At 35.6% G+C, this 14,567-nt stretch overlaps 4 protein-coding genes across 4 annotated transcripts; 2 read left to right on the forward strand and 2 right to left on the reverse strand.

The window, feature by feature from the left end:
- Positions 1 to 72: 72 nt before the first annotated feature.
- LOC9325748 (zinc finger protein WIP3) lies at positions 73 to 3,742 on the reverse strand. Its single transcript, XM_002892406.2, has 2 exons — positions 2,999 to 3,742; positions 73 to 1,277 (listed from the first exon to the last, which is right to left on the reverse strand). Exons 1-2 carry the CDS (start codon positions 3,563 to 3,565, stop codon positions 852 to 854), a joined length of 993 nt encoding a protein of 330 aa, XP_002892452.1. The 5' UTR covers positions 3,566 to 3,742; the 3' UTR covers positions 73 to 851.
- A 2,879-nt stretch (positions 3,743 to 6,621) lies between these two features.
- On the forward strand, positions 6,622 to 10,623 carry LOC9328515. Its single transcript, XM_021012265.1, has 5 exons — positions 6,622 to 7,183; positions 7,311 to 7,648; positions 8,212 to 8,728; positions 8,876 to 8,989; positions 9,900 to 10,623. The coding sequence occupies exons 1-5, from the start codon at positions 6,791 to 6,793 to the stop codon at positions 10,512 to 10,514; spliced, it is 1,977 nt and encodes a 658-aa protein (XP_020867924.1). The 5' UTR covers positions 6,622 to 6,790; the 3' UTR covers positions 10,515 to 10,623.
- A 68-nt stretch (positions 10,624 to 10,691) lies between these two features.
- Positions 10,692 to 12,411, forward strand: LOC9325750. Its single transcript, XM_002889640.2, has 5 exons — positions 10,692 to 11,062; positions 11,169 to 11,340; positions 11,452 to 11,663; positions 11,745 to 12,009; positions 12,086 to 12,411. The coding sequence occupies exons 2-5, from the start codon at positions 11,182 to 11,184 to the stop codon at positions 12,383 to 12,385; spliced, it is 936 nt and encodes a 311-aa protein (XP_002889686.1). The 5' UTR covers positions 10,692 to 11,062; positions 11,169 to 11,181; the 3' UTR covers positions 12,386 to 12,411.
- A 27-nt stretch (positions 12,412 to 12,438) lies between these two features.
- LOC110224837 (U-box domain-containing protein 4) lies at positions 12,439 to 13,705 on the reverse strand. The gene has a single exon (XM_021012266.1). The coding sequence runs from the start codon at positions 13,543 to 13,545 to the stop codon at positions 12,568 to 12,570; it is 978 nt and encodes a 325-aa protein (XP_020867925.1). The 5' UTR covers positions 13,546 to 13,705; the 3' UTR covers positions 12,439 to 12,567.
- Positions 13,706 to 14,567: the final 862 nt, after the last annotated feature.

The raw sequence follows: 14,567 nt of genomic DNA on the forward strand, positions 1-14,567 counted from the left end.
GTTCAACAAAAAAAAAATGGAGTTTGTTCAATAGTTGCTAGAAAGATTAATCCCACACGCAAGTTTAATACGTTTGAGTAGTAAGTTGATTCATACAAAACACAAAAGCGTGAATCTTTGTAACAAGAAGAAGATCGAAATCACATGATATGTAATGAAAAGAGATACAATAGTAAGAGTCTTTAATTGAAGGTTATCGTACAACAATGAAGTGAAGCACACCAATTTTCTCTTCTAATACATGCGAGAAACAGAAAATTCAAGTGCTTCACAAAATTTGAAGAGATAAACCATCCTTATTTAAGAAGGAAACCCTAAATATATAGGTCTGAAATCATACTTGCTACGAATCACTAAGATAACTAGGGGTTTACACGAGCCACAAAATGCTCCCCGACAAATACATCCCTCGGACAAAGAGAAGTTTTTGTTAGTGAGCATAATTAAACCTCCTTTTTTCTTATGGATACTTATTTAGTAGCAAAAATCCCCTACCAAACCAAGAACCTAATATCACATGCATATTACGTAGCACACAAATACTCAAACCCATGTCTCAAACTAAAATAAAAAGTAACATAGACAGGACGACACCGGCTTTCATGTAGACTTAATCGTAACCGTATCCGAAGAAAAAGATCTAAATTTTAAAATGTTGCTTCATCTTATGTTGTAAATTTCTATATTTTGATATCGAGTCTAACAAAGAATTTCTTCCTTTTCAAGATAGAAATTCTTTGGTAGACTTGAGATGTTTTTGTGGTGCATAGTTTTGAAGCAACATTAGAAAATTCGGATCTTACCAGTCAGTCGATGATTCCACAATCTCCCCGGTGTATCTAACATCACTCTCACTCTGTGGTGACACATTCTGTGTCCTCCTCAAAACTGTCAAACGAAAGAGATGGGAGAGGAGAATGTCCACTGCCAAAGGACCTGATGTGGTCCTTGAGAGACCTCTTGTGCTTGAAATCTGATCCACATGTACAATACCAAAGCTTTCCGCAGTTTTTCTCATGGGTCCTCCAGTCGCCTTTCACAGCCAACGCTTTGCCACATTTGCCGCAAGAAAAGGGCTTGGAGCCATGTTTACGTTTGTAATGTGTCTGAAGTGTACGGAAATCCTTCAAGGGCTTGGACCGCGGATGGTTGATGTTGTTCTTGCATCCCTCCGCACAGCAATAGCATGGCAGCCGCAGAATGGCTGCAGGTTGTGTTGTGCCCTTCAAGGAGTCAGCCCCTTTTCTGAACTCAGATCCATGTCCCCACATATGCATCTGTGTTTTGCATATATAAATTCATTAGACCATAAGAACTCTATTTGTGTAAAATTTTATATCAATTTTGATATTTCTGTTGAATATTACTCTCTCCGTTTCAAAATATAAGGTGTTTTGGAAAAACTTTTTTATTTCAAAATATAAGTCGTTTTCAAGTTTTTATGCAAATTATATATTACTTTAATATTTTATAATTATTTTTATTATGCAGTATCTTTTATGATTGGCTGAACTTTTAAAAAGTAGATCTTTTTAATCGGCGTACTTTTAGTTAAAACGCGCGTCTTATATTTTGAAACGGAGGGAGTATCATATTACTATTATTGATATACTAATCGACAGTTATGAGCTGTGAGACAGTTCTCGTTCCATTATGTTCAAGGACTCGAATGCTTGTTCTAGTCAAGAGTGCATTTTCATATTGGATGAGACTTATCAATCCACAAATGTATAAAATTGTGCTTATATTCATCACGGTAGAAATTGGGAATGGAACGGATATAAAATGATTTGACAAAACTTTTGACCGCGTAGTATAAGATAATCACAAATTTAATAAGAAACCATAAATGATGTAAGAAAAATGTGTTTTCTATTTAACAAGAGGTATTGGTTTAGTGATTTTAATTTCGAATTAAAGACTTAAAGTTGGGACCAAAGTAAATTTATAGTAAATGGTAAAGGAGAGAATCCTATGTAAAATATAGAAACTTAGAAACCAATGATACTTTAATTAGAAGGCTTTTTACCAAAATCTTCATTAGGTTAAGTTATCGATTGCATATATTCAGTAAAAGTAGTATGATCATTGCTTTTTTAATTTTTCTCCCCTTTTTTGTTTCTTGTTGAATTATACTTTACCAAATCCCACTCCGTGATTATTCTTTTGCTTTTTTGGCTTTTCAACCAAAAGGCAAGGCAAACAATGAAAAAAAGTCAAAAGATTTTCGAAGATTTCTCAACTAATCCAGACGTTATATACGCAATTATCCTTCTCTTAATTTATTATTTAATAAAAATGATACACCAACCGCGATTAATTATAACCGTAATAATTAAGTCATCAATGTTCAAAATCTTTAAATTACAAAAATTAAATTACTTCCAATATTCTGTATGTATATACAATAATATATGATCATATACATATACAACAAATTTCTCACAAAAAGAAGTGAAAGATCTATTGAAGGAATTAATTTATATGAAAATATGATCATACATATAATTATATAAACAATTATCAAAAGTTTACTTTAACATGTATATACACAAAGTGTAATACATTTACGGAATACATGATCATACACTTCTTTTTGTTTATGTTGTTAATTACCTTTTTCAAAAACTAAAGATGTTGTTAGTTAATGTGTTATTGTGTTGTTGAAAATTTAAGATATATTTTTAATACAAAAAAAAAATTGTTTGTAAGTTTTCCTTTGAAGGGAAAATTGTTTTTCTTTAAAAGAAAAATTATGAATTTATTAACTTTTTTTTTGCTTATATAGGAAAATAACCATAAATGAATTAATAATACCCTATGAAAATGGACGAAGGTAAAGGTAAAGTTGATATAATAATAGTGATTACGTTTTTTTTTTTTGATAATATGACCCATTCATATAGTAACAATGGTTAACACATTATGCAATATTTGTAGCTGAATGTAGATAGTTAACAAATCATATAGGATAAAGGTGATAAGAGAAAAGACGTACCTGCATGTTATTGTACCTATTGAATGTTTTGCTGCAAATAGAGCAAGCAAATTGCATTGGACCGACATGAATCTGAGCCGGACTTGGTATCCAAAACCTCTTCCCACATACTTCCACATCAGAATCAGTTATCTCCTCATCAAACTTCATCTTCCTCCTCTTCTTCATCATCACCACACCATCTTCTATTATCTCTCTCTTGATGGGTTTCTTCTGATGATCGAAAGTTGTATCAGAGTCATCATCCGAGCTACCACGGTGATATTTAGGAAATCCGATTTGGAGAGTAACCACATCATCCTTATTCTCTTCTTTAATATCATCCAAGGCTTGACGACTCTTATTTTCCATGAGCTTGTTTAGGAGAGGCAAGCATTGAATAGACGTGTTGAGTGGTTCCAACATATTCATCTGACTCTGGTGGTGATTTGATCTTGATATAGCATCTCTTGTCTTCATACGATATAAGATAGATTGAGAAGAAGTAGAAGATGGAGGTTTAAGCCATTCAATGAAGCTTGGGGATTCGAAACTTAAAACCTTCTTATAAGGATTCATCAAACTCATCTCTTTGTCTTTCTCTCTCTCCGTCCCCCGAAGATAAGTAAGATTAGTAGTAGGAAAAGGTTATATATCAACCTACCTGGTGTGTATCGTAGCCGTTCGTCAAAATAGGTTCTGTCCTTTTTCTTCTCCAATACAAAATCTTCTTCTTTAAAGTTTTGTTTATTTTTCCTACCCCAAAACGTATAGTGTAGATATCACACGTGTCTACGTGTTTACATCAAAGGGAAAAAGAGTGTAAATTTCTTCATAAAAATGTGGTGGGTCTTACTTCATATAGTGAAAAGGAAACGCACAAGCACAAGGCTTTTCAATGAAAGAGAATCCTAAGACTCATAGTCTTTTTTTTCTCCTTTACCCTCATTTCCTTTCCCATTATTATTTTTTTTGTAACATCTTACACCAACAAATACGATATCCTTTCATCATTTTACAGTCATAATTGTCTTTTAAGTGCATATAGACCGGCGAAGACAAAATTCATCATTACATCAAAACAACAATTTCAACATCATTTTAGCCGTCTTTTTAGGGACAAATGATAAAAAGCAAATTGATATAAAATCACGCGTTCACTTTTATTGACGTTTGATGATCCAAGTAGCAGATTACACGAATTTGATGAGATACACACTATTTCCATACGCAAGACTTTTCTAGCTAGAACTCTAATCCATGATTTGCATTTTAAAGATATTAGTATATGATAATGATTTATCGATCAGCAACATATATATTTGGAACTTAGTTCACTTATATTCTTTGATGCATGATTGGGTTCACGGGTCTAAAGTTGATATGGCAGCCCACACACCACACGGATGTTTGCAAATGGTATAGAAAACTAAATTCAAAAAGTATGAAACTACTTTGGTCGTATTTTTCAGTCTCGTTTTAAATTTGTCGAAAATATTTTCATTCAGTCATTCAGAAGTAATAAAGCTTAACATTAATCCAAAAAGCAGTCGCACTAGACATTCCAATCTACGCGGTAGCGTCAGAAAGACTGAAACACAATACTCAAATGACCTACACGAAGGAGTTGAACCAAAAAACTGTAACGACTTTACGTTAATTTGTGTACTATATGCCGAAACTAACATGGAAATTTGAGGGATTTGGGAGAGGCTTTTGGTTTGCACCGCTAAATAAACAATGAAATAATATACTAGTTAGTTGCAGAAATATTCATTCCATAAAGCAAAGTTTAAATTGAATATATATATATATATATATATATATATATATAGATTTAGATTCAAGTTTTTAAATATAATATACGAGCTAGGTTTTACCGTTTTAGGAGTTGTAAGATTTGGTAGAGAAAGAGGTAGTAGAATTTTGACCTATAAGCACAAGATTTTTCTTTGAAAATAAAAAGGTTACCGCAATTAAGTCAATACCTGAAGAATAAAATACTTAAAAGAACCAGTCAGTATTCATCAAGTCGAAAATAGAAGCTGATTCAATGTATGTGTCATGTTGTGGTGGAGCCTAAAACAATATCAACCCCCCAAATTTTCCGAATGGTATTATAGCTAATCGTTGAACCGTATGTTTTCATTCACTAAAGAATTATGATTCACGTCCCATTTGGTTCAAACACGGTATACTTCTGCCTTCTGGTCGTATTTTGTGAACCGGGTTTGAACAACTCACCAATAACAAAATACTCCGTACTATTCACAGTTTTTTTTTTTTGGTAGGACCGTACTATTCACAGTTTGTATCTGAAATAAAAAGGCACAGTTTTCATTTTGTTGACGGGAAAAAACCCGAAAAATACCCCATCTATTTTTAATTTGGACGTTTAATACCTAACTTTTTTTTGTTGGAAGAAAAATACCTTCTTTAATTATAATTGGTCGAAAAATACTTTATCTTTATATTATTGGTAAATTCAAACCTCTGATTTAACGGTCGTTAACGGACGTTATGGTATCAGTAAACGATGTTATATTATAACAAAACAAATAGCCGAAAAATGCTTCATCTATTTATTTTTTGATTTTTAATACCCAAACTTTTTGGTTGGAAGAAAAATACCTCATTTAAATATATTTTTGTCTAAAAATACCTCATTTTTGAATTGTTAGTATATACAATATTTATACAAACATTTACAAATATATTACTTGATCTAATGGTAACACATATGATTTTTAACCCTCATAGAACTTCTTTTGATCTCCTATTTTCTTTAATGAATGACATACAAATTTAAATACATCATTTGCTTCACTCCTACAAATTTAAATACATCATTTTTCATTCCTAAAGGCATCGTTGGAGTTAGAAGGGTTTTGCAACTAACAAATGAGAGATTCTGCAAATTTAAATACATCATTTTGATGATGGAATGTAACGATTCTGCAACTAACAAATGAGAGATTGTGACAAAGATGACGACGACGATAGATTTGTCATTTTTGTGGTCGTGGAGTAGCATAGTTGCGGAAGTGGAGAAGAATTTAGGTAAAAGTGGAGAGATGAAAGAAATGGTTCGAGAAAGATTGAGTTTTGATCGTATTAACGAAGTAATATTGAGTTTTGATCACACCAATATATTTGTAAAATTTTGAAAATAAATTGTATATATCTATTTATATAGACAGGGTTAATATTTAACGTTGTTAAATGTTTCTGTAATATTGTTAACGATTGTTAAGTCGCATACTTGAATCCACTAATAATTTAAAATGAAGTATTTTTAGACAAAGATATTTTACATGAGGTATTTTTCTTCTAACCAAAAAGTTGGGGTATTAAAATTCCAAAAATAATTAGATTGAGTATTTTTCGGCTATTTTTCTGTTATAATTTAACGTCGTTTACTGATATCGTTATGTCCGTTAACGACCGTTAAATCAGATGTTTGAATCTACCAACAATTTAAAAATAAGGTATTTTTCGACCAATTATAATTAAAGAAGGTATTTTTCTTCCAATAAAAAAAAGTTAGGTATTAAACGTCCAAATAAAAAATAGATAAGGTATTTTTCGGGTTTTTTCCCTTTTGTTGACCAAATACAATTATGTTAAAAATTTATATGTTTTTATATTTTCATCTGTCAGTTACAAACATTTTGAAAATAACTTATTATTACAGATGCTAAATTAATAAAACTGGTGTTTCACCTTAAACCCTAACCCTCCGAATCAGCTAGAGAGACTCACTCTTCTATCTAAAACCCTTCTTTTCTTTTCCTTGTTTTTACGCGCCGACCAATGCAAGGGAATCGCGACGGCTCGTGGTCACTACGCGCCTCCGCGTACGGTGGAAGCGGCAACGGAAACGGAGGATATATTCCTCAAGCGACTCGTGTGTTTCCCAATTACATTATCCAGCAACAACCCATCAGATACAATTTCCAGACTCAGCAGAATCTCAACTTCACTCACCCACAATTTGGCGGTGGCGCTAATGTAGAAGTCATGCGAATTGATAAGGCCATCAACAATACGCGTAAATCACTAATTGCTGCTGGAGAGAACGTTTCTTCGACTAGAGTGTCGCAATCAGTTTTAGAACAACTTCAGGCTGATGATATTTGGCGTTCCTTGGGGATACAAATGCAAGATGTTCCTTCGCTTCGCCAACTCATGGCCCTTGAAGGCAAGGTAAAGCTTGAAACTTTTCTATATTGCAAACCAAACAGAGCCTATCTATTGCAAAAGTTGATTCCTTTTTATTTATACCTTTGGAATATTTAGTAATTATGTGCATTATTTACTTGATGTCTTGTAGATCATTGCCTTTATTCACTGCTTCATTGGCGCTAGAGGAATCGTGACTCTGCATGATTTGGAAGTAGCAATATGCCGTAACGAGTTCGTTGGTTGTTTTGATGATCTGGGATTGGGACCTTTGCTGCAACATCCACTTGTCTTGCTCTATTTTCCATCCATCTCTGGTTCTACTGCCCCAGTTCAAATCACTAGTGAGGAGTTAATCTCATTTCTTGATAGCTTTCTAAAAACTTACGATATGGACGATGTTAAGCTCGATGAATTCCTGGATTTTGTTGCTGAGGAAAAAGCAGTTACAAGCAAGGACAAGCTTGGTGTCCGTATTCAGAGCTTGCGGTATGACATTGTTTCTTGGGTTATTTTAACTTGCTTATGAGTTAGTTATTATGATGATATTAGGCTGGTTATATAGTTTTCTTTTCAAAAATCCACCAATTTATTTAATCAGTATGATATTTTGTCTATGAATTAACTCTGTTGATGTTTTTTTTTTTTTTATGTAGAAATTAGAGTCTGTTACAAGTAGTGGATTGATGGTTGGAATTTCAGTGATGTGTTCTGGTTGTATATTTGTGTATTTCGTAGAAAGGAATAACTCTTATCTGCATGCTCATAGTCGTTTGAGTGGAGTTGGGTTGTGCACATACATGTCATACCACTGTTTCCTAATATTTTTTCAAAAACTTGCTATGGATCTCAGTCCAGTTCTTAGTTTCTATATTTGTTACCGCAGGAGATCTGGTCTCATTATTTTTATTGTAGTAATTGATTGTATATGTTCTCTTGTTTACTTTTTCACGACGAATCTGGTATTGTAAGAGATCACCAGATTAAGTTCTCTACGTATTCCTAGTTATAAACTGCATTAGCTGATTATATGTGATTAATGCATTTTATAGGATGTATGTATCTTTCATTCAAAACGCGAAGAGACAAGAAGGCGAAACATTGAAGATCTTGCTGACTGGACTGCATCAGAAGTATCACATCCTCCCATCAAAGAAACAACAGCAAGATAAAGATTATTGTGGCAAGCATACAAGATTTAATTCATTGAGCTCGGAGGACAATGATAGTGCTGATTATGAGGTCGAAAATGTTAATAGTTGTGACCAATTCAGTAGTTGCCCATATCCATCCGTTGCAGAAGAGATGAAGCAGCCTGTGAGCTCCAATAAAAAAAGGAAGGCTGAAAGTCGTAGCCATGAAAAATCTGATTTGTCCAAACTGCGTAGAAGATACCCCTCTAAATTACATAGAGGACATGTGAAACAAGAGATACATAACTTGGCGGATGATTCTGATGCTAAGCAGATTTTCAGTGGCAATGAGGCTGATTTCACACTTTCTGAAGGAGCTTTGAGATTGTTCATTTCAACTTGGAAGGATACATGTAAAGAGCTAAGCATGTCAATGGTAAGTTTGTGTTGAGTATATCAAGAGACTGTTTGAATTATATATCAGGTATAAATCGCTCTGCTTGAATTTGACAGTGAATTATCTTAAGCGAGGAGTGGTGAGGCTGTATGTTTTTTATTCTCTAACACTCTTTTATTTTTGTAGTTTGTGAAGAAATTGTTGTCTTTTTACAACTTAGGGGGATCCGAAGTACAAGCTCAGATTAAAAGAGCTAAAGCGATGTCATCATTTCCATTTTTTGGATTACTACATGTCGCTGTGAGATAGTTTCACCTTTGCTATTCCAATTTACATCCATACTTATTTTCTACTCCACTATTCCAGTTTGCTTTTTTTTTTCTTTTTTTTTTTTTTAAATCCACTCTTCCAGTTGCCTACCTTTTCTTTGCTTTATTGCCCCTTTGTTATTTTTTTCCAAGTTGAAATTGATTTTTTCACTGTGTAGCACAGGCTCACTATTTTTGTGATACCTCCTTTTCAAATTTTGAGGAAATTTCTGAATTTAGAACTGTTGGTTTTCTGTTCCTTCTTGTGCTCATTTTTTTCAGGTGTGGTTCAAGCCTCCCTCCTCTTATGCTGAGACTTAGCACCCAGTTGCAAAGTCTTGGAGTTGAGTTAGAAAATGTAAAAGCTTCCTTAGTTCAGCTTTGCTCTTTGATTCTGCTTGTGGGCATCACTATGTCACTGAGGCAGGCTGAAAAGGATAAAGGTTGCGCCCTTGTTTGCTCCAGTCCCCAATTCGTCCCCACCTGTTTTCTTCTTAAATAATTAATGAAAACCTTCCAAGATCTCAGGTTTCAGATTCTATTTTTTGATATCTGTAAAGGAATGTCTGAAACTGAAACCTGGTTGCATTTATGAAAATTTCCCTCACTATTTCCTTGGACACCTGAATTTGACATGGAGTTTGTATCATCTGTCTTTTTTTAGCCTGGTTCGGAGTCTTGTGCAAAAAGCTTCTAGCTCAGTGTTCCAGAATTACTGCATTGTCTTTCTTCAAATATTGTTAATATTGTTGTTTTAGTGGGAAATCTGTTTCAGTCTTTCAGGGAATATTTATTTCGTTTTTCTTATCTTTGATCATTTCATTTCCTTTTGTGGAAGGATAACGTTGCAGATGTTTGCAGTAATAGAGTAGTGACTTCAATTTTTTTCCCCTGTTGTTCAGAAGGAGCTTGTAACAGAGGCTCTTGAGGAACATATACCGACTGAGATCACAGATATAAACTTGGTTGCTGGATACGATGATCGTGCAGGCACAAGTTCACGAGCTAATATGCATATGAAGAGAGGTTTAATGTCAGGGAATCTTGTTCATGAATGGAACAATCCTGTCTCAACTGACTTCAGCATAAGAAATCAGCTTCACACCGGGGCACTTTGGGCTGCACAGGCGCAAGAGACAGGTAGAAAAGGTGAAGAAATCGCTTACAGATACTTTGTTGCAAAATACGGTAAGACGGCTCTGGTTAGATGGGTTAATGAGCAGAGCGAAACCGGGTTACCTTACGACCTGATAATCGAAAACCGAGGCGGTAAGAAAGAGTACATAGAGGTGAAAGCAACTGTATCCACACGGAAAGACTATTTCAATTTGACGATGAGGGAATGGCAATTTGCAAATGAGAAAGGAGAGTGTTACGTTATAGCTCATGTTTTGTTAGGCAACAGTAATGCCATCCTCACACAACATAGGAACCTTGTCAAATTATGCCAAGACGGTCACCTCCGGTTATTGATTCTCATGCCTAACCAGCGAAACGAGGTCAATGTTGCGTTTTAAACCCAATTCTGTTTCTTTGGTGTCCATTTATTTACTAGATGAGATTGCCATGTCCGGATTTTACAATAATGGTTTTTAATTATTAACTTTAAAATCAAATTCTTTCAAAGTCTTTTTGTTTCAACATCCGAAATTTGGGTAGAGTAGGACCTTTTCCAAATTCAAACCGGTCATTTGACATGGCATCCATAAGGAATATTCGAAAATCCTCCCCAAAAAACCAACAGTTATGCATGTACATAACTTGTAGGAGAAACAAGACTGAGATAGGTGAGTTTGGCAGTGGCGTCTGGAGTTTTACAAAGATGTAAACTAAGACAACTAAAGGATCAAATCTGAAGAATGGTTTAAATCCAAAAGCATCAGAAGAGGAATATTTTGCTTAATTCTTTATTCCTTCAAATTCAATATACCAACGAGGCTACTTGCTTTTTCTTCAAGTAGCCATCTTCTTTATCAATCATCTAGTTCACATAAAGATCAGACCTTTGACCATTCATACCGTTTTTGTGTTCCTCCCAAATTCAAAGCAATTATTTTCTCCTTTGGTTTGTCCTGAGACTTTTTTTTTTTTTGTTGTTGCCACTTTCACACCCAAATTCATATTGTCTAGTATCACAAATCAGTCACTAACGGATCTGTGTCTTCTTGTAGTTAATTACTGTAGATGGGGGATTCTTCGGCTAGTTCAAATAGAGTTAAGCTTCGGGATGGGAGATTCTTAGCTTACAGAGAAAGAGGAGTTCCAAAGGAAAAGGCCAAATACAAGATCATTCTTGTTCATGGCTTTGGAAGCTCCAAAGATATGAACTTCTCCGCCTCAAAAGTAAAAATGCTTTATATCTTGTCTGGATGTTTTAAAAGCCTCTGATGTTATCTTTGTTATCCTTAAAACAAACAAAGAATGGGAAAACCTCACTTGGATTTAGTGTTTCAGGAGCTGATAGAAGAACTGAAGGTGTACTTGCTATTCTACGACCGTTCTGGATATGGAGAATCAGATTCAAACACGAAACGTTCGTTGGAAAGCGAAGTTGATGACATAGTAGAACTTGCAGATCATCTGCAGTTAGGACCTAAGTTTTATCTAATTGGAATTTCCATGGGATCTTACCCTACTTGGGGTTGCCTAAAACATATACCGTACAGGCAATTTAACCATTCCTGAAACCCCTTAAGGATAAGTTGTGAACAGTTAAGTAACTATTGAGTATTCCGTTGTCTTTGCAGGCTATCCGGCGTGGCTTTTGTTGCTCCGGTGGTTAATTATCGGTGGCCCTCGCTTCCTAAGAAGCTAATCAAAAAAGATTATAGGAGAGGTATAATCAAATGGGGTTTGAGGATATCCAAATATGCACCTGGACTGTTACATTGGTGGGTAATTCAAAAGCTTTTCCCTTCAACTAGTTCAGTCCTTGAAAGCAATCCGGTCTACTTCAACAGCCACGACATAGAAGTGCTCAAGCGAACAACCGGATTTCCCATGCTTACTAAGGTCACTCCTAGTTTTGTCGATCCAACTTGTATTGCAATTTGTAGTGTTTGACCAATCCGGACATAATTATATATAGGATTCGCTACTGGAAAGAAATGTTTTCGATACTCTAAGGGACGATATCATGGCTTGTTTCGGGCAATGGGACTTCGAACCCGCAGACCTAAGCATTAGTAAAGAGAGCTATATTCACATCTGGCATGGTAAGGAAGACAAAGTTGTTCCATTTCAACTTCAAAGATGCATTCTGCAGAAACAACCTTTGATTAACTACCACGAAATCCCGCAAGGCGGACATCTGATCATACACTATGATGGCATTTGCGATGCGATTTTACGCTCACTATTGCTCGAGGAAGAACAAGAAAAGCTGTAAAAACCAAATTCTTGAACTCACCATTTGATGAAAACATGTACAATAGAATTTGATTTGTAACGAGTTATGTGTTTGATTGATTGATTCATTTCTACAAAACAAAGTATGTTCAAAGTGTACAATAACAATAGATATATGTATAATATGAAGTGTTTGAATCAATGAATGGATTAGTCAAACAATCAGCTGCTTCTGCTATTTGGATTTTCATTGAGCAAATAATCAAAACGTGAATCGCCGCCGCCATTGCCGGAGACAACGAGCTTCAACAGATCAACCGCTTTCTTCCTTCCTTTCACACTACCATTCTCGGCTACGTACACGATCCCTTCCATGGCTCCTTCATCAGCACCAGACGCAACCGCCGCGGCAACTTCAGACCTCGCTGCATCGCCTCCGCATCTCGCCAGATTCAGAAGCGCACCAACGGCGTTCTCTTTGATCCGTAGGCTCGATCCAGTGCAAGGATCTAACAGATCCGCGAGAACGTTAGCTCCTGAAACTCTCCTCATCCCTTCCTCGCTCTCTTCGCACCCAGCGACTTGCGCCATAACCGCCGTCGCATCTTCCACAATCCCGCTCCGTGAATCCTTCACGATCAGCGAAAACAGAGCAGGAATCGCGCCGAGTGAAATCATCGTCGATCGATTCATCGGATAGAGAGCGATGGCGAAGAGTGCCTTGAGCGAGTCTTTGATCGAACGAGGATGCGAATCTGCATATCTGATGATGTGAATGAGGGAGAAGATGATATCGCGCTTAGATCCGATGATAGGTCGGTAAGACTCTTCGGTGATCAAAAGGCTGTAAATCGTGGCGGCGGAGGATTGAACCGCGGCGGGGGAAGTGGTGGTGTCGTGATGGCGAAGCGCGTGAGAAAGCGCGTCGAGTAAGCCGCGTGAAGACATTAGGGGTTCGCGAGAGGTGATTGAGAGGTTGAGGAGAGTCGCGGCGGCGTTTTCCTGAGAAGAGTGAGAGGAAGAGTAAAGAGTCTCAGCGAGGTACGGAATAGCTCCGGCGTCGGCGATGATAAGACGGCTATCAGGATCTTGTTTGGAGATGAGTCTAAGCTCAGCTAAAGCAGCGGCTCTGGTTTGCTCAGAGACAGAGCTGAGCTTGGAGACGATTGTTGACATCGTTCTACGCTTTGCTGTTTCCATTGAGAAGATTTTGATGAATGATGGAATTTCTTTTTTTTTTTCTCTGTTTATTATTGTTATCTTCAGAACCTAATTATCTTCTATTGGATGATGAAGTTGGACTTTTTTTTCTATGAACAAAGCCACTTGTATTAATGATATTGTTGTATTAAAGACTTTGGAAGAGTAAACAAGAATGAAAGAGTCATCAACAATATCAATCATCATAAGTGGGAATTAAAGGTCTTAACTTTTTCTTTCGTCAACAAAAAGGTACAACTTTTGTCTTTTTCTAATTAGAATTGTACTTCTTTATCCACGAACATATGTCAAATGTTTATTCCATAGGAAAACTTGATCGGTACGACGAAATCATCCTCTCCAGATCTTTCTTTTCAAAGAGAAGAGAAGAAAACTTCTTCTTTCGTCCAAGAGATTGACCCAGCTAAGGGAGTGGCCACGAACTTTCATGATAAGAAGCGAGTGGCCCAGCTAAGGCCCGTTAATCTCAATATATGGGTTGCATCAAGTGCTTCTCACATTGATAGGCTTAGCCGCTTAGGTCCACGGAGGCAAAAAAGAGTATATATAGGCTTAGCCGCTTAGGTCCACGGAGGCAAAAAAAGAGTATATATCACTTAGACCACCTTTATCTACGGGCTCTTAGATGAATCTTAACCAAATCTTAAGTTAAGATTTGTAAAGAAAGAGTTCTTATATAAGAGTTTTTAGAGCATGATTATCCAAGGACTCTTAATAATACTTCTTAAAAATATTTAAGTAATACTCTCTCTGTTTTTTTTAAGTTGTCGTTTTAACTGTATTTAGACAAATTAAGAAAAGGTATACAATGACTATATTAACCTCATAAAAATGACAAGTAATTATTTATAAATAATTTGTCTTTAATTAAATGAAGGTAATTTGGGTAGTTATTGGCATAAGTTACATTATTACCTTAAAACGACAACTAATTTAAAACAAAAAAAAATGCTCTAAAACGACAATTATTCGAAAACAGAGGGAGTATTTTTTTTGTTCCA

The sequence above is a fragment of the Arabidopsis lyrata genome, assembly GCF_000004255.2.
Source record: "Arabidopsis lyrata subsp. lyrata unplaced genomic scaffold ARALYscaffold_1, whole genome shotgun sequence".
Classification (NCBI taxonomy): Eukaryota; Viridiplantae; Streptophyta; class Magnoliopsida; order Brassicales; family Brassicaceae; genus Arabidopsis; species Arabidopsis lyrata.

What these genes read in the sequence shown, in the direction of transcription:
- LOC9325748 (XM_002892406.2), bottom strand. Translation starts at nt 3,565, where the DNA reads ATGAGTTTGATGAATCCTTATAAGAAGGTTTTAAGTTTCGAATCCCCA. An exon ending in ATAGGTACAATAACATGCAG is followed by an intron (nt 1,278 to 2,998) that starts GTACGTCTTTTC and finishes TGCAAAACACAG; the next exon opens with ATGCATATGTGGGGACATGG.
- LOC9328515 (XM_021012265.1), top strand. Translation starts at nt 6,791, where the DNA reads ATGCAAGGGAATCGCGACGGCTCGTGGTCACTACGCGCCTCCGCGTAC. An exon ending in TCATGGCCCTTGAAGGCAAG is followed by an intron (nt 7,184 to 7,310) that starts GTAAAGCTTGAA and finishes GATGTCTTGTAG; the next exon opens with ATCATTGCCTTTATTCACTG. An exon ending in GTCCGTATTCAGAGCTTGCG is followed by an intron (nt 7,649 to 8,211) that starts GTATGACATTGT and finishes TGCATTTTATAG; the next exon opens with GATGTATGTATCTTTCATTC.
- LOC9325750 (XM_002889640.2), top strand. Translation starts at nt 11,182, where the DNA reads ATGGGGGATTCTTCGGCTAGTTCAAATAGAGTTAAGCTTCGGGATGGG. An exon ending in TGAACTTCTCCGCCTCAAAA is followed by an intron (nt 11,341 to 11,451) that starts GTAAAAATGCTT and finishes TTAGTGTTTCAG; the next exon opens with GAGCTGATAGAAGAACTGAA. An exon ending in GATTTCCCATGCTTACTAAG is followed by an intron (nt 12,010 to 12,085) that starts GTCACTCCTAGT and finishes AATTATATATAG; the next exon opens with GATTCGCTACTGGAAAGAAA.
- LOC110224837 (XM_021012266.1), bottom strand. Translation starts at nt 13,545, where the DNA reads ATGGAAACAGCAAAGCGTAGAACGATGTCAACAATCGTCTCCAAGCTC.